Genomic DNA, 23,808 nt, shown 5'->3' with positions numbered 1-23,808 from the left:
ACATCGATCAACAACAGACTTATATAAGTTGTTCTTACCCCATCGGCCATCACAAAATGAACACCTTTCCCATCTGTTGAATCCATCACAAAGTCCTTAAAGGCTTCGAGGTTGTCTTCGTTAAAGATATCACCATCACCATCCTTACCTCCTACACCTGAACAAAATAATAATATGACTTCATACTTGGGACCATTCTTTTTTTATCAGGGAGGAGTCAGTGGGATTCACTTGGTAATGAAAGGTACATTTTTTGTTGGGTTAAATTAATTAATTAATAATTAAGATAAAGTAGTATTCAATTGGCCTGCATTGGTACATATTAAATAATAACAATCAAAACATATTGCTTTAAAAAAGCACAACATTACTTCCTCGTAAATGCTCCCAGGATGGGCCTGCCTTGCACATGCCAGTCCGCAGAGTACTGTCATAGGAGGCAAGGTACGTTTTCATTGGGGGTTCCGAGGGCCGTAGGGAGGAGGACTGGGGGTTCAGAGGGTCATCAGTAAAGAGGGTCAGACCTTTTTATTTTGACAAAAACTGTTTCCTTGTTGTCTTAATAAGAGGGTCAATCTAAAAAAATTACTGCAAATCCCCCAGCCCTCCCCCCACAATAAAAAAAACGTACCTTACCTAAACAAATTTAAAAATAGCTCAAACATCATCTGGCAAACTGGGCACTGATCTAACGTTTTACTGACTATAGATTACGTACCGTAGTGCGGTTCAAATGTTTCTGGAGTTCCAGCAAGGAAGTTTTCAAGCTTAAAATCACAATCTCCTAAAAAATATTATTCCAATTTAATTATAAATTTTCCAATAATTTATTTAGATGATTTTTAATATATTAAGTGGGAAGCATACTGTAATATCCTAGCTATACTGTACCTTTGTAAATGATTTTGATAGGCTTATAACTGGGAGGGCTTATAGTTGGGAGAAAATATTAGGATGAAGAATTTATAATATTGGAGGAAAAAGAATTTAGAATTAAGAGGACAGGTTGTTTCTTTCTTATGAAATGAGATAGCAATGAAATATCTTCTTAATATGTTGCTATCGTGTAAAGGATCCAATCACAATGCATAGTGTTACCAGTTCAAACACTGAACAATATGTCTACAGTACTCCTATACACTGTTTAACAGTCCCTCTTGTCCCTCCTAAGTTGAGTCAGGTTTTTTTCCTGTTTTGGTTCTGCGGGGCGTGGGGAGAGGCCACTCCCTGCACTGCCAAGTTGGAGGGGAAAACACATCTCGACTGAGTTATTAGGGGAAAGATGAATGATTCATTGTTAATAACAGTCTACATGACTACAATAAGAATAGACATAGTATAGTAGTAATAAGTTATGCGTTCGGTGTGTGTAATGAAATAGAGAGAATAAAAGAAAAATATCCTTGGCGGGAATCGAACCCAAGTCTGCGGCATTCTAGTCCGATGTGTTAAATACTACACTACAAGGACCAGTGGTTAACACATCGGACTAGAATTCAGAAGGGCTTTTGATATTTTTCTCTTATTCTCTCTATATGACTACAAGCTTGCCATTTAGATATTGACCTTTTACATTAAGATCGCAATCCTCAATCGAAGGGAAATCTTTTGTCTTAACTCTTGAATTTGGATTTAGTGCAAGGGATCTGATGTTTCCCACTCATTAAAGAAATTCCTGTGGTACCTTTTAACGTAAGGCCAAATCCTTTACATTTCCATTTTTTTCTCCACAAGACATACTCCGAGAAACCTCCAGGACCAGCACAGATGTCTGCAAAGTACAGCAGTTCATGTGTGCCAACAATTTCTTCCTACAAAGAAAAAAACATTTACATTAAACATAATCTCAAAATAACACAAACAAAACTGATTTAATTCATATTGAAGAAATAGAAAACGCACGCACGTGCTGTGTGCTGTCATGAAGCACGCGGGGGTTGGCAGAACACTCCAAAAGTGTCGAGAAGCACTCCGCTTCTCCTAACACTTCTCTCGTGTTCTGCCAACCTCTGCATGCTTTATGACTGCACACAGCACAGCAAGCAAGTTTTTTATTTCTTTTATAAGATACAAATTACAATAATAGATAGGAATGACGCAACGGAAAGTGTGTGGCATGCAATGTGCTCTCATAAAGCACGCGCTCCAAACCAATCAGAACGCGTCATAACAGTTATTTTATAACTGAATTGAAAAACCGTGGGCACCTAGAAATGTTCTAGGAGAGTTTTATACTTTTTTGGCCGATCAGAATTGACTTTCTAACCAAAAGATAATGGAAAGATAACGCTTCTGATTGGCTATTGAACATTCTTGAAATATTTCTAGGTGCCTTTGTTTTTTTTGATTCACACTGTAATACACCAAATTTGTAATGATGCAATGTTTTCCCATTTCAAACACATCTCAAACAGAGAATCTCATTCTTTGTTCAATGACAAGTGGTCTGTAATGGATGGGAAAACATTGCACCATGACAAATTAGGTCTATTATTATCAATGGAGAGTATTACGAACCCCCTTTCTGTTCCTTGGATTAGTGAACATAAAATCAAATGCAGAGTCCATATTCACCATCTTCACAGCAGCTCTGAAAAATCAACAAATCAAAAATTGAAGTCAAGGCATTTTGCATTTCCCATTATTTATAATTATAATAAAAATAGATAATGTGCTAAAATTTAAATAATATATAATGTGATACCTGTTTTGGAATATAGCGCTCTTGATGAATTCATAAGGGTTTGCTCTGGTCCTTGCTTTGAGAAACTCCATGCCAGTTAGGGCATCAAACACACTCTACACATATAATAAAAAGTAAAGAATTCTTCTATTTGCTGTACTGGTTGCAGGAGCAGATCCACTATTTCCATTCAGGGATTTGAACTTGCAAACCAAATTAAAAAAGAACCATAAAACAAGCTAATCTAACTTATTGTACTAACCCTCTAATTAGATCACAAATGGGTGATCTAACAGAGGGTTAGTAGTTGTCATATAGGGGGCTCAATCATGGTCTAGAGGGCTCAGATAAACCCCTCTAGATCCGATTTCAGCGTTGTCAACACTTCAGGGTTGTTTCTACATTTAACCTCAATGGACTAACATGATATCGGTGACAAAATTTGTGCATGCTGCACATTGTCACATATTTGCAGACTGCAGAACCAGTGTTGCTTGTATTGCTACCCTACACATTCATAGTAGCTAGTACTGGTTAATCCAACCCCTCCTGTCCCATCTTTTGACCTCATACAGTTCCTTGGCTTGTGAAATTCAAACTCTGCTTCCCTTATGTTTCCTAATTCGGTAGTTAGAATAGAACTTACTTTACTTGAAAGTATATCTTCTAACACTTCAGGGCTGCAGAATTCTGTTTCATCATTTATGGTTAGTTTTTTCTAAAAAAAAACACCAATCAAAGCATTACAAGTAAACATCATACGTTTGTGGTGAAAGAGAGAAGACTGCAATATTCATGACAAAAAGTAAAATTAAAGAACTTAAAAATACAAATCAGTTGACACTTTTATGGAACCTTGATGGATGGGGAAAACAAATATGAGTGCCTTACAGGAAACAATGAGTGTAAAGCTTAAATTTACATGTTTTACCTTGCCGATTTGGCACCAATTTTGCATCTCCTCCTCTGTTGGTGGGGGTAGGTCACACGATGGAATTGCTTCTCGTCTCTCATCTATAACTACCTATAAGATGTATAAATTTATAATGGACTAGTCAATTATTATGGAATTATAATTCTCACTAAATGATTGATTAGCTCAGAGCAGTAGGATTTAACTCTCAATACATGCATTGCTACAATAAGATGAAAAGGAATACTTATGCGTGAAAATAAGATTGAGTATGACTTGAATAAAGTTGAAATATTGCATTTCTACATCTTGTCATCTTTGATCCAAATCTTGGATTTATAACGATGCTTTCCATACTCGGAATTGTTTTCATCTTATTTTACTTAAAACTGTCAGACCGACATGGTTTATGCATTGTGATACAATGTTGTTCAGAGCTTCAGAAACTGAGTCTTGCCCCAAATTCTCCCCTGGTAATTATGTTCTCATTCCGGCCCTCTTCCTTATTGTTTACCTCATATCACGAAAGTCGTGGATCTTGCCCATAATTTGATTACTGTGACATGATATATTATGAAACATAACTATATTCTATTATTAATCACCTCCGTATATAAACATTGAATAATACGGCAAATTCTTACCTCGTCCTCTATCCAAGGAGTTTTTACTTCATCGAAGCCTTCTATTTCAAAACCAAGACCTCTGCGCCCTCTGCGCATCGTTGTATCAAGAATATCTGACATCCCTTGACCACGTTTGCCAAGACCTTCTCCTGCCTTGTACCCCATACTTTCCTGTATTCAAAAAAATACATAGTTATGAATAATGAAAATATGCATTCATGCATGCAGTACATACATACATATACATAGGGATCATCTGAGGAAATGATATTGTGAATACCCTGGAAAAATCTATACCACCTCACAGAGCAGAATACGAATATATGCAAGGATACAGTATACAGTATAGCAGGTCTGTAAAGCCTATTTTGTTTATGTAGTTCAAACAGATAATTATCCATAACTCCCCAACAGAGGAGGTCATGGCTTGGATGTTGGTGGGTAGGGTAGACCTTAGGCTGGAGATCATTCCTAATTATTAACAGACCATTTCCTGAGATAGCTTACAGACATGGTGCATTCTAGTAGAGATTGGGTGCAAACTTCTTTGGTTCTTTATATGTATAGTTTTTTTGCACCCAAGCTAGAGCAGAATGCATTTGAGCTTATGGATATTGATAATAAAGATAGCCTACCATTTGCCGCTGCGCAAAGGAACTGTACTGGCCTTGCGTTTCTGACGTTCCTTGTTCTTTTGACTCATTTTCTTCTTTATTCTCCCGCATTAAAAATGCTGCATATGATGGTGTATTTAGGCTTGGCGAGTTTGATTCATCTTCAGATTCAGAGCTTGACAATCCTTGTGTTAAAAAGGGAATAATTAACAAATTTTCATCAATCAATATTAAAACCAATTATTAGTTTGATTTATTGTTCACACCTGGATTTATATTACATATAACACAAGTGCGTGCTGAGTGCAGTTATCAGTGCACTTCTCAAGTGTTCTGCCAATCCTCACCTGCTTTATAACTCTACACAGCACAGCAAGTTTTTTATTTCTTTTATAAAATGTAAAGGGTGCGTACATGCTGCATGCTCTGATAAAGCATGCACTCCCAACCAATCAGAATGTGAGATTTATAACAGTTATTTCATAATGTGTATTAGTCTAGTATCTATTTAATGGGTTTAATGACTTTGTTCTAGAAGTGTTTGCAATGTATGACTATATACTATGACTAAACCTTCGATTCTTGATTCAGCTGATTCAGCTGTTTCTCAAAGAAATAGTGATAATAAATGGAGAGAAAAATAAACGTCGCAAGGTTGTGTCGAGAAAACAGAAATAAGCTTAAGCTTATTTAGCCCATTCTTTACTATTTCTGTTGAACATAACCGGGACATAGTTATAGCGCATCGCATAAGAAGCGTCATCAGTAAGCTAATACATTGAATTTTCTCTATAAGATTCTTAGTTTCCATATTCACAAAGTATGAGCTGCTAACATAGCTAGTACAATTAACCAACCTTTCGGAGCAACGAACACCTTTTTATGTTGAGGAGCATAAGAGTTTGAAGATTGGCCGGAGGAGTCCTCGTGGGGCCTTTTCCTTTTTTGATTCATTTTGTCCTTGTCAGTCGATAAACACTGAGACTAGCTGTGTTAATACAGTAAATAGTAGAGACAATCAAGGCGCCTTCCCATCCCTTGAAAACGACCAACCTTGAAAAACAATAAATGACGCTTGATTGAGTAACTTTTGATTCACTTTCACTTTCTCCTATTTTCTCGATGTTTCGTCCGCCATTTTGTTTTGATGTGTGAGGGAGAGTGGGTACGAACTACCACAGGGATACCACGGCTTGGTTTATTTATTTATTCTACTTCCCTGAGGCAAGAAATATCAAGCGAAACACAGAAGTATTTTTAGTACAATACCACTTGAAATTGTTGAGAACCAGGAAGTTTAAATGAATACCCCGTTTATACCAGACATGTTTAAAAATCGTTGAATCAAACTAGTGGCCATTTTTGTAATGTGCACAGCTAACTTAACAAATTTCAAAACATGTGTGCTATTAAACTAAACTACCTCTGGGAAGATGGCGGCAAAAAAAGGTCATTGGATAGAGAAATTAATGACTAAATGAGGTTAGTTACAAATTTCAAACCTTGTGTTAACTAAACTACATGGGATAGAGAAATTTTAAATAACTAAAAAAGGTTAGTTGTTTGGGATGGGGTAGAGTGAAGGCATTTAATGAGTGAAATAAAAATTATTAGTCAACTTGAAATAGTCAAATAGACACAAAAGAAAGCAATGGCATTAAAGTCTACTTAAGTGTATTAGTCTAAAAGCTATTTCACAGGTTTAATGGCTTCACTCTAGAAGATTGTCAAGTCCAAAAGCAATAGACTTGCATTAGAAAAGGGTTTTTTATTGTAATTTTTTATTGGGTGTCATATAGTGTAGGATAACTGGTTTATAAAATGTTTGAAAACCAGACATATCAGAGCTACATTGTATCAATTCAGCTGCAGAGTAAAATGAGTCCAAACTACTGTTCATCATTTGGACCTTTTTGTAAATGAGCTGACATCACATTGAAATAAGGCAATCAAAGCATTGCAGTTTATTGAAACCCCTGAACAGTTTTGTAAAATAGAATATTGGGGTTTCGCACCATCATGTGCCAACACCCATTCTACAGCTTGACCTGCCTATAGTCAGATGGCAGAACAACAAAATCCTTTTGTTGTTGCAAATTGAATTTTTTCTCTTGTAAAACAATAAATTATTGCTCCTGCCATCTAGCATGACTTTTGTCACATGGTGGTGCAAAACCTCTTGAGCATTGAGACAAAAGAACAATTAATACTTCCAAGTAAAGATTTTTATTGGCTGTCAATGAGGAACATTCAAATTAACAATCTAAACAGATCTTCTAGTTGTTTCTTGGTCCACCAGCAGTACCGGGAGGACCTTGGGGCTTCTGTCCCTCAGACTAAAAAAGTAAAACAATAAAATATGATCAAATAATGTTCACTAACACGTGTGTGCATGTCTATGTACTGTGATATGAACATGCTGGGAGCTGTACTGCAGGTTGGAACTGCATAATAATATTATTATTATTTATTATTATGAGAGAAGCAAGCTTAGGAACATGGAGGCATAGCTGAGTGCTCCTTGCTTTTCGAATGCTATACAGCTCCCAACATGTTTACAGTGCAGAGACAAAAATACTTTTGAACAAATTTGTACAAGCAGCGTGTCTCTGTCCTTTGATATAAACAAGCTAGCCAGCCAATCAGCACACACTTTATATCTCAAATATTTGATAATATGTAACAGAAAAATTATTGATAGAGATTAAATTCATTCTTGCACAAGCAATTTTATAATAGAAAATCCAAACATATTTTTGCAGCTCATTATGGAAAGAAATCTAATTTGCCCCATACCAATGCATTGATGTATCATGATTGATCTAACATACTGTTACTAAGTGCTTTATTCTTTGTATCCCCTCACCAGTCTTCAAATCCATTTCTCATATAAACAGTATATGGGATCATTCAATAGATGCATGAAAAATTAGCTTGCTGAGGGTAAATCAGTAGGGAGGGCTGTACTGGGTCCCTGAGAAAACTTTTCTCCATATAAATCGGTCAAAAAATGAGCTTTAGATATTCAGAGATTTGCCATCCACCCTTCAAAAATTCAAATTCATTTCTTTAACCCTACATCACCAGGATATCTTAAAATCCACAGCTGCAGGATTAAAACAAATCCAATGACCAGATCTTTTACAATGTGCTTTAGTGAGAAAGCTTTACCTTGCGTTGGAACCTTGGAGGTGGGGTCCTGATTCTTCTGTCCTCCTTGGATCTGTTTCGGACAACCTTGGAGTGGATTGCACAGCTCACGCAGTAGTGAAGCTTAACATATAGTTTTGGAAGAGCATATACTGAAATAAACAAGAAATAAAATGACTACAACAATTACAGTAGCAATAATTGATGGGTTGCAAGCATTTCCAAGAGAGTTAAAAGACAAAAACATGGCGGCCATTGTGGTACCGTTAACAATGGATGCTAATGACAAATCTTTAGTTAAATGGTACGAACATGGCCGTGATGACGTAACGTGCAAACGAAGAATTACAGTAGAGAGAAACTGATGGCATGGAAAAGATGCAAGCATATTTTGGGGTCCTAAGTTGCCTCTCCAATCTCCCTTCTTGTTTGTTCGTTTGTTGTTGTTGTTTTCTATTCTTTGAAGGATCATTTTTTTCTTCAAAACTTGATGCTGTATTTCTATTGTAATTACATTATTTTCTAAAATTATCTTGAATGTGAAGCTAGCTTGGAAATGATGCTAGCCTCGCATCCACGATAATCAACATCCATGTTCTAGAGGTACCCAAAATGCTTGTGGGATATTTCAAAGTATGCCCCCCTCAATCGTTGTATGAATAGTGTATCTTACCTTCATACACACTGGCATCAGCAATATCTCTAACAGCTGCAGCCTCTACAATGTTTCTGATCACAAACTTCTTAATGGCCTTGTCCTTAGGTACACACCTAGCACAGTTGGTGCAACGGACAAACTTGACGTGTCCACGTCCATGTTTGGAGCGCCCACAATTTCGCCTCTTTTGAGTCTAAAACAAAAGCCATGACAAATGAGCTAAAAAGATAGACCTCTAAGTTTAAGCTTATTCTGATGATTCACTTCACAATCTTTCCAAATATGTTCATCTTTTCTTTCTCAAATAGAAGAAAAAAGTTCACTTTTAAAAGGTTTGAAAACTAAAAATTCAGTGATTTCTAAGAGAGAAGTATCAAAAAGTTATTTTACGGTAACGTTCTATAAAGCCATGTGGTTCTTTAAGAGAAGCCATTTTGATTTTCAGATCAACTTCTACGCTCAAAATTTCGATATCAGAGGCAAAAATGACCAATAAAATTGAGGTTATCATTAATGATAGACATTTAGTTATATGAAACGATAAACAAATGGTAAAATTTGAGCTTCTGAGGCGATAATCTTAATGTTTTTATTGAGGAATTTGAAAACCCACCATTCCGATTCCAAGGCAAAGCAAAGAGGCCACTCACATGTCGGCCCTCAAATCTCGCTCGTCCAACCCTAAGATGAAACCAGCGGTAAGCATCATGGGCTCAACACACAGGAAACCCACCCAGGAATGGATGCCTTCTTTAACGATTATCTTCTTAAATAAAATAAACTTAAATGTAATTCTTTATATTACCGTAAGAAAATTGAAAGACTTCTTAACAAAATAATTGTCAAACTTTCGGTGTATACAAAATAAAGATTTTTTTCTTGAACTGACAAAGGGACCTTAAACCACAGGAAGCCCGCAGGTAGTCTTCATTTTATTATTTCCAAGAAGTCTCCTGAATGCCTATTCTAGGTCCAATGCAAAAATTAAATTAAAAGAATTTTGGTCATTTAAAGAAAAATTATTGTGCTTTACTTATTCTAGCATATTTTTGTGATAATTCTAAATCATCCCTTGCCACCCCTCCCTAAGACAAATTCATTGTCCTCCACCTCTTCACATCGAGGTTAGAATTTCATCATTCACGTGGTCGAAGAAGACAAGATGGCGGCCAGTTTCTTTAACAAGCTTGCAGGGCTCGGTTTAGGGGTTGCTGTAGTCGGAGGCGTTGTTAATACAGCCCTTTTTAACGGTGAGTACATCGATTTGCTATCTATTTTCATCACAGCTTAATTATTTGTTTGAAAACGTTTGAATTTTTCATGAAAATATTCACATGTCAAAAGTTTCCTCTTTATGATGCACGTGAAAACGCAAAAACTAAATGCAAAACGCCTTCGAACAATAAAGAAATACAACAATAGCTGTAATTTTCTAAAATTTGCGATTGCCGAAATTAAGCAAAGTGCAGAAATCCATGTCCTGAACTCACAGGAATTTGAAATCCATATGATTACCATTTGGGATGATGCATATCTTATGCAATATCTAAGATAAATGAAGACTTTTCATTTCTTTATTATAAAACAAGTCAACAATTGATCCACGACCTCTATATGTAATAATAGTGTACTAATGATTTGAACAAATGTATGAGGAATATATTTAAGGCTTGCATGCCTACATGTGATGTTCTGTTAATATCTGAAAGGCATGGCCAAGCAATACAGAAAATGATTGCTCAAATCAAATATTTTGCTCAAATTAAATCTTGAATTTATATGTGAGAAAATGTTTTTCATATGGGTAATGTAAAAAAGTGAAATTCAGATTATTATTGCCAATCCCTCCCCCCTCAACATTTACATTGTCAAATTCATGTACACCGAACCAGCTGAGCATTGAACCTGGCACGCAAAGCATAAGTGGACAAAATGCCCTAAGCATTTTTGGAGCTTGAAAGATTGAAGCAAACGTGGCAGTAAAGCGAAATTGTTTTTATTTTTTCTTGCCATATTTCCGCTTTTTGTGGGCATGTATATTATACTTTAGTTAAAAGAAAAAAAAATATGCAAAAGTTGGGTTACAATAGCCTGGGAATGAGGGCAGGTGGCAAAACACCTAAACGAGCTATAAACAGCTAAACCTAGCTTCTGCTCAGCTGGAATTTCGTTTCAGACCACAGGTAATTTCCTTGAGTGTAATTCATTTGTTTACTACATTGGTACCTTTGTTAAGTGATTAAAATACTACTCTCTTACGAGAACTGAAATTCATTGGTTTGTAATCCAATTTGAGTTCCAATTATTAATATTCTATTGTTTGATATTTTTCAGTGGATGGTGGACATCGTGGTGTAATCTTTGATAGGTTTCAGGGAGTCAAACCTGATGTAATTGGAGAAGGAACGCACTTCTTAATCCCTTGGGTTCAAAGACCAATCATATTTGATATCCGGACCAAGCCAAGAAATGTCCCTGTCACTACTGGTAGCAAAGGTAAATGAAAATTCACCTTTTCAGCGCTAGCTTGGATCGTGTTACGGTCACCAAAAAGTTCGGATATCGTTCTCGTATTTCCATACAAATTCTCTGACTTTAAAGAGAAAATTTAGGTGGATTTCTTTAGTTAGCTATCTTAACAGCAGTAAGAAAAGCTTTAATCAAGTTAGAAAAATGATCATTTACTTGTATATAGAGAACTAACTAAACATTAACCAAGTAAATAGTTCATTTAGAGTCAGTATATTCATAGAACTTTTTGGTGGCCGTAACACAATCTAAAACAATTGATACATTGTGATACAGTGTATCTTGATATCTTAATAATAATTACTCTAATGGTAAAAATTGGCATGTAATAATTCATGTTACATTAAACGTGTAGGGAGTGATTGCTTAGTCTCCAGAGCCGTAGGCTCCTGACTAAAGCCAACAGAGAATCCAATTGGAATTTAAGAGTTACTGCAATTTTTTAATCAATAAATAGATAATACAATATGCCATGAACAGCTGCATGTTGTAATTTTTTCAGAGGGAGAAATACTGGAGTAAAACCCACGAAGCACAGGAGAAGTCCAACAAGCAATATACCTCTTAATATTCTACAATTTTAAGAGGGGCACCAATGAAATGTAGGCTTAAAGGGGAGCTACCACTTTACCCACACTTGTCCCTGATTCTGATAGGCAAAAATATGTAGCCAAAAATTCTTTAAGATCTTAGCATCAAGTTGCAAATAACTTTTACAATAGTAGTGTACTGTACATAGAACAAGGTAAACCTTCAGATCAGGTTGATACATGATGCTTTTTTCTCTCAGATCTGCAGACTGTCAACATTACTCTCAGAATTCTGTTCAGACCTCAACCACAGGTCCTACCCAAGATATATATGAATCTTGGTGAGGATTACGATGAAAGAGTATTGCCGTCCATTACTACAGAAGTTCTTAAAGCTGTTGTGGTAAGTTGGTTTATATTGAAGCCTAAAACATTAATCCAGGGGCATACCCAGTCACCCCTCCCCTCCCCCCATTTGCACAAATAAAAAATGTTCATTTCTGAAATCATTAATCCAGATGACCTTGCACTCAGTTTACTTGAAGTTATACATTGTAAAATTTAATTTCCGTCAAATTGAGACTATTTTTTCACCATTTTCCCACCTATTATGGATTTCCTGTGATATTGTTGTAAGATATCTTGAAACAGTCACCCCCTTTTAAATATCCTGGATCAACACCTGCAGGCACATGGCTTACTTGACAAAAGTGTAGGCCCATAATCAATGTGCACCCCATCCTCATAGACGTTAAAGGTCTGCTGGCTCTTCCCTTCCACAAATGGTTGGATTGCCTGAAATGCTCAGTGTCTTCCAATAATTTTTTTATTCCTATCTCATTTTATTGTGCTTCTGAAATTGCAGGCCCAGTTTGATGCTGGTGAACTTATTACACAAAGAGAATTGGTGAGTAAGATTTTATTTTGAAAAAATGTTTGCAGCGATAGTTGTGATGTTTATTGTGTATTGCCAAGTCCAGGAATCAAACCCTACTAAACCATCAGAGGCTAAGGGCAGTAACAGTACACCATTACTACAACAAATCGATTGTAATCAAGGTTCATGGGATCAAACCCATCAGGGTCGGGGATTTTTTTCACCAGCATATTCTAAGAGCAATGCCTGGTATATATTTTTAGCACTATAATTTACCTTTACATATCTATCACTACAATACCTTTGCCCTCTATTATCTATTACTAGTCTTATCTACATATTACTTACTGTATTTATTTTCAGGTTTCTCAAAAAGTCCAGGAAGACTTGACAGAACGTGCCGCTAGCTTCGGCATCACACTAGATGATATATCTTTGGTAAGAAAATGTGATTTATATTGTCTGTCTGTTTTTAATGATATTAATAGAGCATCATCAATTCCTATAAGTTTACTATAAAGCTAACAATGTTCTCTTTACAGACTCATTTAACATTTGGCAGAGAGTTCACAGAGGCTGTAGAGTTAAAACAAGTTGGTAAGCAACATTTGCCTATATACCACATACATATGTGGTTGATTTATTTCCCTATCTGGAGATACAAACCAGCTTCAATTCCTTTGGAGGGAGGAATTCTAGTCAAGTATGTCAATATAAATATTGTCAGTGTTTAATGGTACACTGTTACTTTTGGTCTACAGCTCAGCAAGAGGCAGAGAGAGCCAGGTTCCTTGTGGAAAGAGTAAGTAACATTTTAATTTTTTACAGTAAAAATTGTTAACAATTCAGGATCTTGCAACTAGCTGTTTGTTTATGAAGAGCGTCTACTTAAAGACCCATTGCCACTTACCGTGAGGCATCACAATTTGTTTACATTCTGAATCGTGTCACCACTGAAAAAACAATTCCAACCTTTTGAATAAACTCTTAAATAGTCCCTAAAGCCATAAAATAATGTAATAGAATAATTATTGTGCCTTAGTGCTATGTCGGAAAAGGATTTTATATGATGTTATTATTCAATATATGAATCTTTGAATTTCATGGACCACGAAATTCATCCGTGACCGCGGTGCATCACGGTAAGTGGCAATGGGTCTTTAATAAGGGGTTCACTTATTACAGGTGCAGTATTACTGTATTTCATGTTCTTTGTTAGACCCATTTTCATAATGACTGTATTTGAATCAGAAATGACATTATTCTTTAAGCCAATCATAGCATGCAAAGCTGGAACCAAAAAGCTTGGATATCATAAAATTTTAAGTGATTTCTATCTGAACATTAACAAGATTTTACCTATCAAAATTCTAATAATGAGATGATGATAATAATAATTTAATAATATTATTATAATAGTATTCTTATTGAAATAATAATAATTTCATTAAATTTTCTAGGCCGAGCAACTTAAGAAAGCTGCAGTCATCACCGCTGAAGGAGACGCCCGAGGTGCCCAGCTGCTTGCCAGTTCTTTTAAGGAGGCTGGTGAGGGTCTTGTTGAGCTTCGAAAGATTGAAGCTGCCGAAGAGATATCAGAAAGAATGTCAAAATCTCGTAACGTTGCCTACCTTCCTGGGGGGCAAAACTTGTTGCTTAACTTACCTGTCAATAGATAAAAAATCTACAGCAAAATCATAATTTTTTTGTTGGTCTGATTAAAAGTTTCCAAGTGTAATTACTTGAGTCTACAGCAGAAACCTATTTTTTGTTGGTCTGATTAGAAGTCTTTAAGTGTAATAATTGCATTATTGCATGAGTTGAGGGAAATGTTTTTGATTAATATTGATCTGATTGAAAATAAAACCTGTATGTATTGTGTTAAGAATAAAAGTCATGTTTATTCGTTTCTGTATAAGATTAGGAAGAGAAGGGTCATGTACACATGAAAGCGAGGCAAGTTGCAGGATTTTTTTAATGTTGAAATAATAGGAAGATTCCTAGCAGGGTTTACATTAAGTTTTGAAATGATAGAAAAAAGATCATGAGCTAACCGGAGGGTTTGCATCGAGTTTTGAAATAGTAGGAAAAGATAATTTTGTATTGCTGTTACTGAAGCAATTTCTGACCTCGCCTTATGAAAAAAAAATGAGTTGCCCGATAAGGAAAGTTGAAATTGCTAACGGGTACTAGTTGGGACTGTTGGTGTGTTGAATACAAAAAGTGAATAACAATGACTAGTGGTTACTAATTTGCATTGTGTTGGTGTGTTGGATACGACAAGTGAAAGAGAATGACTAATGGTTACTAGTTGGCACTGTGTTGGTGTGTTTAATACGACAAGTGAATATAAGGAAACTTAAACGCCCTGTAAAAACGTTTTTAACAATACTAGTGGTCACGTGAATTAGGACTGCGTTGGTGTGTTAAATACAAAAGTGGTGTGTTGGTGTGTTGAATAAGAAAGAAACTTTAAATTTTTTATAACTATACTGACACTAGTTCTTTGTTAGTCCTCCTACGAAGACAGAAGTGTTGTTGTTATACACGCACCTTTCATTAGTTGCTAGTTGTTGGGCACGACCGACCGATAACAAAAACAATTTATCACGGGAGCACGGCTTGCGGACAGATTCGACATTGCCAGCGTCTGTCGGTCATTCTTTAGCTCCTTGCTTTCCAGTTCTTCACAGGTAGCATTCCTTCTATTTCCGAAGAACCTCTTCTTGAGACTGTGTCGAACTCCAACAAATTTGACTTTTTGGACATATCGCTTTGATGCGATGACCGAATAGATCAGATTGACCACTTCTTTCTTGGTCCTCGTCCCTGGAGAGCTGTGTTGATGGAGACTGAGACTTGGGGATGGTTGGTTCTGTGTGTTGGTGTCTTCCCATTTAGACGCCGTATTCCGTTGACATTCTTCAATAGCGTAGTTACTTGTCTTGTCTCCTGGATCTTTCATATTTCCTAACATACAGTCATTCGTGTATCGGCCAGCTTTGGGGTTGACTGGTACTCCATTGGCGCACATTTTTGAGTAGCGTAGCTGAATAACATCGGCAAACTTTTAGCTCTTGCCTTCTTCAGTGCGCGACCACTTTGAGTGTATAAATCATCCAATCTAAGGATTGATAATCTTTGTTCAACAACTAATGAACCGCTAGAAGTCAATCCAAAGGAATTCTTTCTGTGTACATTTGAATCGCCCGCCGCTTCGTTCTCAGGATATATAAAGCTTACACTTTCATTTATTTCATTTCCAATCGATTCTTTCCCACAAAGTTGAGGAGTAACAGTCGAGTTCCAATGGGAAGTGGACGGAGGCGCGTCACCTAGCAGTGGAAAGAAGATGCTTGACGACACGCCCATCTTTCTCTTCCTCTCGCTAACTGAACAAGAATTCTTTTCCATCGATAGACGGTCAGTGGGTGATAAACTAGTGCGACTATATGCTTCGAGTTCTATGACCAATTAGTATCTGAGATCTAGAGTAACTCTAAACCAATGATCAACAATCCTCTTAAAGTACAACAACGAGACCAAAAAGTAATCTGTAATTAACGGTTAACGACTCTAAAGTTTTCGGCACCGTCCACACCGCGTATCATCGGCGTTTTAAAAAATTCCGTTTCCAAGGCCAATCATCAAAGAAAAAAATTTCGTTTTCAAAAATATATCTGGAAACGTGTGGTCCGGGCTAAAAGGCAAAATCATGACAGCCGGTTTGTGCACGCTGCAATGTATTTTTTTTTCTTTTCGCTCTGAGTTCTTTTTAAAAGAAGACTACAAATCAACAATTACCTGAGAGACGAAATTTGGATTGTGGCATCGTGCGATCGTCAAAATGAGCTAGAAAAATCCTGTGCGATCGTTATCGTCAAAACACGTTCTAGAGCGAATTAATATTATCAATTACATGGGCGGGACCGAAACAATTAATGAGCTAAATTAGTGTCAGTAAGAAACCTAAGTTTTTTTTATGAAGAATATGGAGGGGAGGGGCACTAATTCATCGACCCATCGAGGCTAACTATGGAAAATAAGGTTATTTAAGGAGAATCGTACAAAGCTTGCTTTCCTTCTAGCAAAGTCTCCCATAGCGAAAAATACCCCGAAAGAATAATATATCGGCGAAAAAATAGCAAAAAACTTTCCCTACGAGAAACTCTCGGGTGCAGTTGAGGGTGCCAATGGGGGTACCCAATTGTCAGTTAACTACTAGTTTTTCAGCCTAATGTCAGTTGATAATTTTACGAGCGCTGGCCACAATATTACATGCAACCAAAATCATGAAATAAACAGTTACCTGTTAACTACTAATTTTAGGTCTTTTGTCAGTTAACTACTTTTTTTTTTTTTTCTTTTTGGCCAATTGTCAGTTAACTACTAACCCCATTGGCACCCTCGTATATAGCAGAGAGGAAGCGTGCAGCATGACTGCCAATTTAAAAAGAATGTTCATAAATCCACTAGCGGCGGAATAAAGAAAAGGAGAAAAGAAGGAAAAAATTAAACATGTAGTTTGCTTAGCTTGGGCTCCCTGTGTTTTCATATCCCAAGATGCGCGGCGAGCGCGTTCAGCGAGAATTTTGGCGGGAAATCTTAATCCAAGATGGCGGACAAAGAAGATAAAGTTTCTTCATCCCAAATTCAGTTCAGTCAGTCAGATCTTCCAGAACTGCTTCAACAATATTACAAAAGGCTTTTTCCTTACAAGTACTACTATCAGTGGCTTAGCTATGGATGTGGTAAGCTCTAGAAATTTCAGAAAACTTTGAATTTTACGAGTCAAAGTTGATGTTTACGATGCTACATGATGCTTACCTTCGTCTTTCTTGTTCGACAGTCCCGAAAAATTACTTCCAGAATCGAGAATTCTCTTTCACACTAAAGGATGATATCTATGTTCGGTATCAGTCGTTCTCGAGTCAAGAAGAAATGGAGAAGGAGATTCAAAAGCGTAATCCCTATAAGATCGATATAGGAGCAGTCTTCACCCACAAGGTATTAAAGCTTATTGTAGAATACTCCTGTCAATGCCTAGATTATTACATTTTTTACTCCTTGGGGTACCTCACAAGTCCCAGGAGACCTCATAAACGCTTCGTCCTGAAATTTAAATTTTATTTCTTAAAAATATTACATTAAAAATTCTATTTTCTAGTATGTGTTTATTTTTTAAAAATATTGAAGTGAGTCCAATATATCTGTCCTTTTTTGAAGAAAGTCTTTTTTTCTTGTGGCGATCTTGTTTGTAGGTCAAATTTTTTTTCTGCCCTCTTGACTGATCTTGAATATTTTTAGTTGTTTCCTATTATTGAAATCAATAATGATAATTATAATAATATTAATATTAATATTAATCATTTTCACCATCAGATGCAGTAGCTGATTAAATCTTATAGATCTCAAATCTTTGCGTTATGTGCTAACCAGAGAGTATTCTATTGCTTGGTATTAAACAGCTGAATGAATGTCATGAATCACATTACCAGCCTTCAGTAAAGGGCAAATTCCTTAAAAAGCTGTTTTTTGTTTTAGCCCAAGGACCACAAGATGATCAAAGCAGCTTCCTTCCAGGCAGTGGAAAAGGAGCTCGTCTTTGATATTGACATGACAGATTATGATGAAATCAGGACTTGCTGCAAGTAAGTTTATCTACCACAAGATGCCACATATTGTATATGCATTATAAAATCAATCAATCAATCTTCATTTAGTACCACGATTGAAAAAGTACATAAACTAAACAGCAAAAATACAGAAAATTATTGGTACAAGCCATTCGTAATAGCCATAGGCTAAACGAGACAGTTGGCAAAAAAATAAAAAATAAAAATATATGAAAGACACAACTGGTTAGAGATTTCAAATTTCCTTTAGTGACTATGGAGTCATTTCCAAAATCTAAAAGGGGTTTATGGCAAAAAAGAAGTGTTATTTGAAATTCTGAGCAGATTCTTGGAACCAATTGACCTTTTTGTTTACCTCAATGGAGTCATATCAATTTTTGCAAACTCTGTGGTGGACTGTGGAATGGTAGGAATCCTTGCTGTAATGATTGCTTTTCTGGAGCAGGATGTTAGCTTTGGTGTCATCTTAGTCCACGCACAGTTATAAGTAAAAATTGCTACTTTAATTTTAGTGCACTACAGTAAAATTTCTTTCATAGAAGTGTTGTTATATCGCTAGTCACCACCACAAGTACAGTAGTGACACAGCTTAATGAGGTTAAAACTTACGGCAGCCATATGATCCCTACAGCTTGGGTTGACATTTTTAAATATTCTTTGTCAGGGGAGCTGAGATTTGTCCAAAGTGTTGGACCTTTATGGTTGTTGCCATGAAAATCTTGGATAAAGCGCTTAAAGGTATTTCACCAATGCTAATTCCCATTTTCGTAATTATGCAACCCAGGCAACTAGCTATAATTTGAGATGTCTGGGTTTTTTGCTTCCGTCAATCAAATTACCAAAGGTCTGGGTTAGTAACTTCTGAATCGAAAAGAGCCAAAAAGCCAGAGGATGGATGTGTTGGTGATATGATTGTGAAAATGTATAGCTCAACTATAGAGAATTTCAAGGTGTTATGGCAGCATACTGTACTTCTTTCTCATACCTCTGAATGTTGCAGGGTTTAATTCCTGGTCTTATTAAATAAAGGATTGCGTGTCAGCAACTAGTATTTCACAGCTTCTTAGTCTTGAGCTCTTTCTTCAGATTCTATGGTTTAACATTAATATTAATATTTTTTATTTTATTTTATTTTCGAAACAAAGGTTGACTTTGGTTTTGTTTTGTGGCCATGTAGGATCATATGTCAGCAATGCTTTGACTCCTTGTTGTTTTGAGCTTTTTCTCTAGATTCTCTGGTTTAACTCAAATATTTTTATTTTTTTCCAAATAGACGACTTTGGTTTTCAGCATAGATTGTGGGTATACAGTGGTCGCCGTGGAGTTCATTGTTGGGTTTGTGACGAAGCTGCCAGGAAGCTTTCCCAAAGTGCTCGTTCAGCTGTTGCCGAGTACCTCAGTGTTGTCAAGGGAGGGGACAGTAAGACAAAGAAGGTTAATCTACGTTCACCTCTTCATCCACACCTGCAGTATGTAATCTGGATGTTTTGTACTGTACCATTCCTAGAGTTAACATGTGTATGCATGTGTATAAGGCATGTTGCAAAGAAAGTTCAACAGAAGGATTAATTTTTGCACCTCCATCTCCATCGTCTAATACCAAAGAACACATTTACAATGTAGGACACCCTTAAAAAACTTGCCTTTCTTTCAATTTCTTCAGGATATAAATTACAAGAAAAGTTTTGGCATTGAAAAGTTAGAAAACCACATTTACATGTATATTGGTTTAGCTCATGTTTGTGTTTGCATTTGCAGTCTTTGAGTGATCCTTTCAGGCTTTATTATCTAATAGAGTGCAAACAATTAATCTGTGAAACACTAATTACTAAATAGTACAAAATAGTGCTAATTAAACAATAGAAAACATTGGACTTAACATGAAATTGTGCTATTTAGTATTACTAAAGTTTCACGGTTATATTGTTAGCACTCTAGTTAAGAGATTTTTATATTTGACATTCCAATGAAAAAAACCTTCATATTTTGCAGGCGTTCTGAGAAAGTTGTGAAGAAATATTTTGTCAAACATATTCTCAGTGACCAGGAAATTCTGTCATGCAAAGAAAGATGGGATGGAGTGCTTGCCCTGATCCCAGATGATTATATCCTTTTAACACTTCATAATAATGCTGTTAGCTTCACATTTACTACTTGAAGGTATTTTTGTGTTGTCATTGGTGAGGTTTCTGCTGTTGTTCAGTTATGTTTGCAGTGATTTGTTGTTGTTATTGATGATGATGTACTAGTTGTACAGCACTGTATGTTATTGACATTGATGGTTGTGATGATTGTGGTTGTGATGATGCTGATAGTAGGGACCTTTAGAACAACTTACTATGAGTGTGAATTTTTACCCTTTAAAGATTGGCACTATCATTTTGTAGTTTTGGTCCTGCACGTAGATTGAAACTTTAGATTGTAAAAAATCAGAAATTGACTATGATTCAGTGTGATGGTATTTCCTTAACATTCTTCACCAATTAAAGCCCAGCTTGAAAAAGAGTGGTCCTCATCAAGCGAATCCACATTAGACAGATGGAAGTATTTGAAAGAAGGAATGCAGACTACAGTAAGGATATATTGATTACTGTCTTAGTTAACAACATGTGATTTCTCTTTCTTAAATGCAATTCAATTTTCTCTCCCTAGAAAATAAGTCTGAAGGATACAGAAACAGAGATTATGTTCCAGTACACATACCCTCGTCTGGATGTTAATGTCACTAAAGGACTAAACCATTTGTTGAAGAGCCCCTTTTGCATTCACCCAAAGACAGGTTAGTTGGCATGTTAATTGTGTGTGGCAAAGGTAGAAAAAGCACATGGCATGGCACAAACATGGTCGTGACATGCTGCATGGGGTACACCATACCAAGCACATTGAACAAGAATTTTCTCTTCATCCAGTCAAATATCCAAAACATTGCATGAACATGGCGTGAACATGGAGTGGACACAGTCAGGCCAAAGTCTAGTCAATGCCAGACCAATCACATTTCTAGAAAACATTAAGGTCATGTTACGGCATCCATACTGCACCAAATTTTTCAGTCATACAAAAACTGCGATATAGTGGTAAGATGTTAGCTATCACCACTTAAGTCCAACAGCTACTGGTTTGATTCTTGAGTAGACAAGTTTGTTCGATGTGTTGTTGAGGATGGCCATTGGTTAAGAATTGTTGCCCTCATGCTATCGTTGAATTGGCATTTACAAGTTGATTTTTGTAGGGAGGGAAACCAAAAAACCTTGAGAAAACCCTCCAAGTACAGGACAGAACCAACAAACAACTATAAGATGAACAGTCTGGAATGGTTTCCCATTAGGCCAGACTAAAAAATGTGTGTGTTTCCTGTTGCATGAGAAAAATAATTGGGGTTGGTAGATTTTTTTCCTTTTTTTTTTTTACTGATACAACGAATGAGCTTACTGGCTGAGAACCCTGTGGTTCATTTGGGAATGAAAAAATATTAGGGTTGACAAAAATCGGCAAGAAAATTAGGGTTGGTCACGCAACAGGAAACACACTTATTTTTTTGTTTGGACTTATTGTTCATTTGTTGTTGTTTTTACCTAAAAGTACGCAGCCCATGTCTTATCTTAGTCACTGTCGTTGATTTTTCAGGACAGAAGCCATCTTTCCTAACTTAAGATCTTAGTTTCAAGTGTATATTTTTCTTTTTAGGTCGGGTGTGTGTGCCTATTGATATTGATGAAGCAGACTCTTTTGATCCATTTACAGTGCCGACTATCAGGTAAAGTAACTTCACAATTTTATTGCTAATCTGAAATAACCACTAGGCTGATCTAAGTCAGGGCATGTCAAACTCACAGATAGAATCCTGAAACAACCTCTGGGCATATCTAAGTCAGGAGATGGCTAACTCACAGATAGAACCCTGAAACAACCTCTGGGCTGATTCTATGTCAGGGCATGGCTAACTCACAGATAGAACCCTGAAACAACCTCTGGTCTGATCATAGTCAGGGCACAGCTACTGTAAGTCACAAATAGAATTGCATTTAGCATGTTGAGTTGTGTATAGGACCAAGACCCACTTAACACATTTTAACAGAAGTAATGTTTTATTTAATGTGTAGCCAACTTTTAGAAGAAATAGATGACTATGATATGAATAACCTTTCTGAGTCAATGGAAAACAACACAGCAGAAAAAAAGAAAAAATTTCCAGGTAATGGGAAAACTCTATTTATAAATGGGCTTTTGCCGTCAAACGAGCATAATATACAAGCCTTCATGAAACCAACCAGCTTTGCATCGAAATGTATTGGTTTAACATACTTTTGCCCATTGCACATTAAGAAACATGAATAACAGTTGTTTCATTACGTCTGTTTCCAATACATGGTGTATATATATTGTTTTGTTACATGTGTATGGTTGTTTGGATACACACTGTAAAGTAATTTTGATACATGTGTATGTTGAAGTCATAAAATAATAATATGATAATTATTACAAACAATATTATTATATGAACGTGAATCTTAGAGCCTGGACACTAGCAAATCGAGCAATCTGATTGGATAGATCGCATTGCGGACTGGTCTAGATTCTCCGGTATTAACCGGTCCGATTGCATATTAATCTTACGGCGAAAACATTTTGTCCTTTTCAATGAAAAGTGGTCATATAATAAAACTCTTATCAACCGAGCTTGGTCGGTCTGTACGGGATAATCTTGACCTCGGTCTGTACATTCCGACCTCAGTCAAGATTATCCCATACAGACCTCCCGCTCGGTTAATAAGATCTAAATAACATGATATAAAATTACAACATTACAAATGGGTTGTATGAAGTAAAATCAAGAGATTTTTTTTTCGTTTGCATTTTTATTTTACTGCTATTTTCATAAACATGTGCGCTGAAATTTAGATTTTTTGCTGCTGTAATCCAAAACTAATCAATCAGTACCTTTCATATTTTTGACTGGTAGCAGCAAATAACCAAATTTCAGCATGGATTATTATGGAAATAGCAGTTAAATTTAGTATTATTTTTTTCTTTAGCATATGAAAAGACATCATTATTTAAGGCAGTCAAGACTTTCCAGAAATTCCTGAAGCCATTGAATGCTGAAAATGATAAACGCAGGAAGATGGAAAGAAATGAAGAAGGTACAAATGAGAAATATAAGTTAGGGTCATTGTTCTCCTTTAGTTAGTGATTGTTTCATTGTTTCTTATGGGGGGGGGGGGGGGGTAATGTTTCATATAGGAGTGTTCAAATAAAATAAAAAACTTAACCCAATTTTATTTTTCTGCAGAAAAAAAGTGTGATTGGTGATGAAAAGTTGAGCTTGCTGGACAAGGAGGATGTGATACAAGTACCACAGATATAATTATTTAGTGTAAAATACTGCAAGAAAAACGCCATAATGTTCCAAAGAAATTGCCACAGATACAGGTTTAGAGTAGAGTGATCCTATTTATGTTGTGAAATGTGTTTTATGTCTTGTTAGTACTGATTGGCATTCTAAGTTGCTATAGAGATTAAAGGTGCGATTACATGGGCAATTTTCTCTGCAACTTGTCTCGCAACAACGTTGTGACACAAGTTGCAAGA

General features: G+C 36.2%; 4 protein-coding genes and 1 long non-coding RNA gene across 5 annotated transcripts in view; 3 read left to right on the top strand and 2 right to left on the bottom strand.

Moving 5' to 3' along the window:
* LOC116295633 (cap-specific mRNA (nucleoside-2'-O-)-methyltransferase 1) overlaps positions 1-5,979 on the bottom strand; it is a 34,066-nt gene extending 28,087 nt beyond the window's left edge. The window contains exons 1-10 of the mRNA XM_031703512.2: positions 5,694-5,979; positions 4,858-5,021; positions 4,241-4,393; positions 3,615-3,707; positions 3,330-3,401; positions 2,705-2,799; positions 2,518-2,590; positions 1,685-1,811; positions 719-784; positions 39-157 (exon numbers count right to left, since the gene is read on the bottom strand). Of these exons, the coding sequence (XP_031559372.2) occupies positions 39-157; positions 719-784; positions 1,685-1,811; positions 2,518-2,590; positions 2,705-2,799; positions 3,330-3,401; positions 3,615-3,707; positions 4,241-4,393; positions 4,858-5,021; positions 5,694-5,790 (1,059 nt within the window). The 5' untranslated portion in view covers positions 5,791-5,979. The remainder of the gene's footprint in view (positions 1-38; positions 158-718; positions 785-1,684; positions 1,812-2,517; positions 2,591-2,704; positions 2,800-3,329; positions 3,402-3,614; positions 3,708-4,240; positions 4,394-4,857; positions 5,022-5,693) is intronic.
* Positions 5,980-6,068: 89 nt separating this feature from the next.
* LOC116295636 (uncharacterized) lies at positions 6,069-8,114 on the top strand. The gene is made up of 2 exons (XR_004197038.1): positions 6,069-6,318; positions 7,943-8,114. It is a non-coding gene; the product is annotated as an uncharacterized LOC116295636 (long non-coding RNA).
* Positions 7,047-9,347, bottom strand: LOC116295635 (small ribosomal subunit protein eS26). The gene is made up of 4 exons (XM_031703514.2): positions 9,258-9,347; positions 8,660-8,837; positions 8,008-8,138; positions 7,047-7,172 (listed from the first exon to the last, which is right to left on the bottom strand). Exons 1-4 carry the CDS (start codon positions 9,258-9,260, stop codon positions 7,113-7,115), a joined length of 372 nt encoding a protein of 123 aa, XP_031559374.1. The 5' UTR covers positions 9,261-9,347; the 3' UTR covers positions 7,047-7,112.
* Positions 9,348-9,779: 432 nt separating this feature from the next.
* Positions 9,780-14,318, top strand: LOC116295634 (prohibitin 1). Its single transcript, XM_031703513.2, has 8 exons — positions 9,780-9,894; positions 10,979-11,140; positions 11,964-12,106; positions 12,569-12,610; positions 12,944-13,018; positions 13,123-13,177; positions 13,342-13,382; positions 14,041-14,318. Exons 1-8 carry the CDS (start codon positions 9,807-9,809, stop codon positions 14,257-14,259), a joined length of 825 nt encoding a protein of 274 aa, XP_031559373.1. The 5' UTR covers positions 9,780-9,806; the 3' UTR covers positions 14,260-14,318.
* Positions 14,319-17,184: 2,866 nt separating this feature from the next.
* Positions 17,185-23,641, top strand: LOC116295637 (DNA primase small subunit). The gene is made up of 12 exons (XM_031703515.2): positions 17,185-17,331; positions 17,430-17,587; positions 18,125-18,231; positions 18,881-18,954; positions 19,490-19,685; positions 20,209-20,321; positions 20,697-20,788; positions 20,869-20,995; positions 21,904-21,973; positions 22,320-22,411; positions 23,253-23,360; positions 23,510-23,641. The coding sequence occupies exons 1-12, from the start codon at positions 17,196-17,198 to the stop codon at positions 23,527-23,529; spliced, it is 1,293 nt and encodes a 430-aa protein (XP_031559375.1). The 5' UTR covers positions 17,185-17,195; the 3' UTR covers positions 23,530-23,641.
* Positions 23,642-23,808: the final 167 nt, after the last annotated feature.

The sequence above is a fragment of the Actinia tenebrosa genome, unplaced genomic scaffold, assembly GCF_029948245.1.
Source record: "Actinia tenebrosa isolate PJP-AT-01 unplaced genomic scaffold, QUT_ActTen_1.0 PGA_scaffold11__36_contigs__length_13525064, whole genome shotgun sequence".
NCBI classification, from domain to species: domain Eukaryota; kingdom Metazoa; phylum Cnidaria; class Anthozoa; order Actiniaria; family Actiniidae; genus Actinia; species Actinia tenebrosa.
The sequence above is the reverse complement of the archived record's forward strand: the minus strand, read 5'-3'. Positions and strand labels throughout refer to the sequence as shown.

Excerpts from the sequence above, each read along its gene's own strand:
- LOC116295635 (XM_031703514.2), bottom strand. Across the intron at positions 8,139-8,659 it reads TGATGCCAGTGTGTATGAAG|TATATGCTCTTCCAAAACTA; the intron begins GTAAGATACACT and ends TGTTTATTTCAG. Across the intron at positions 7,173-8,007 it reads CTCCAAGGTTCCAACGCAAG|TCTGAGGGACAGAAGCCCCA; the intron begins GTAAAGCTTTCT and ends TTACTTTTTTAG.
- LOC116295634 (XM_031703513.2), top strand. The coding sequence starts at position 9,807 with ATGGCGGCCAGTTTCTTTAACAAGCTTGCAGGGCTCGGTTTAGGGGTT. Across the intron at positions 12,611-12,943 it reads TTATTACACAAAGAGAATTG|GTTTCTCAAAAAGTCCAGGA; the intron begins GTGAGTAAGATT and ends ATTTATTTTCAG. Across the intron at positions 13,383-14,040 it reads CCAGGTTCCTTGTGGAAAGA|GCCGAGCAACTTAAGAAAGC; the intron begins GTAAGTAACATT and ends TAAATTTTCTAG.
- LOC116295637 (XM_031703515.2), top strand. The coding sequence starts at position 17,196 with ATGGCGGACAAAGAAGATAAAGTTTCTTCATCCCAAATTCAGTTCAGT. Across the intron at positions 19,686-20,208 it reads CCTCTTCATCCACACCTGCA|GCGTTCTGAGAAAGTTGTGA; the intron begins GTATGTAATCTG and ends CATATTTTGCAG. Across the intron at positions 21,974-22,319 it reads TTTACAGTGCCGACTATCAG|CCAACTTTTAGAAGAAATAG; the intron begins GTAAAGTAACTT and ends TTTAATGTGTAG.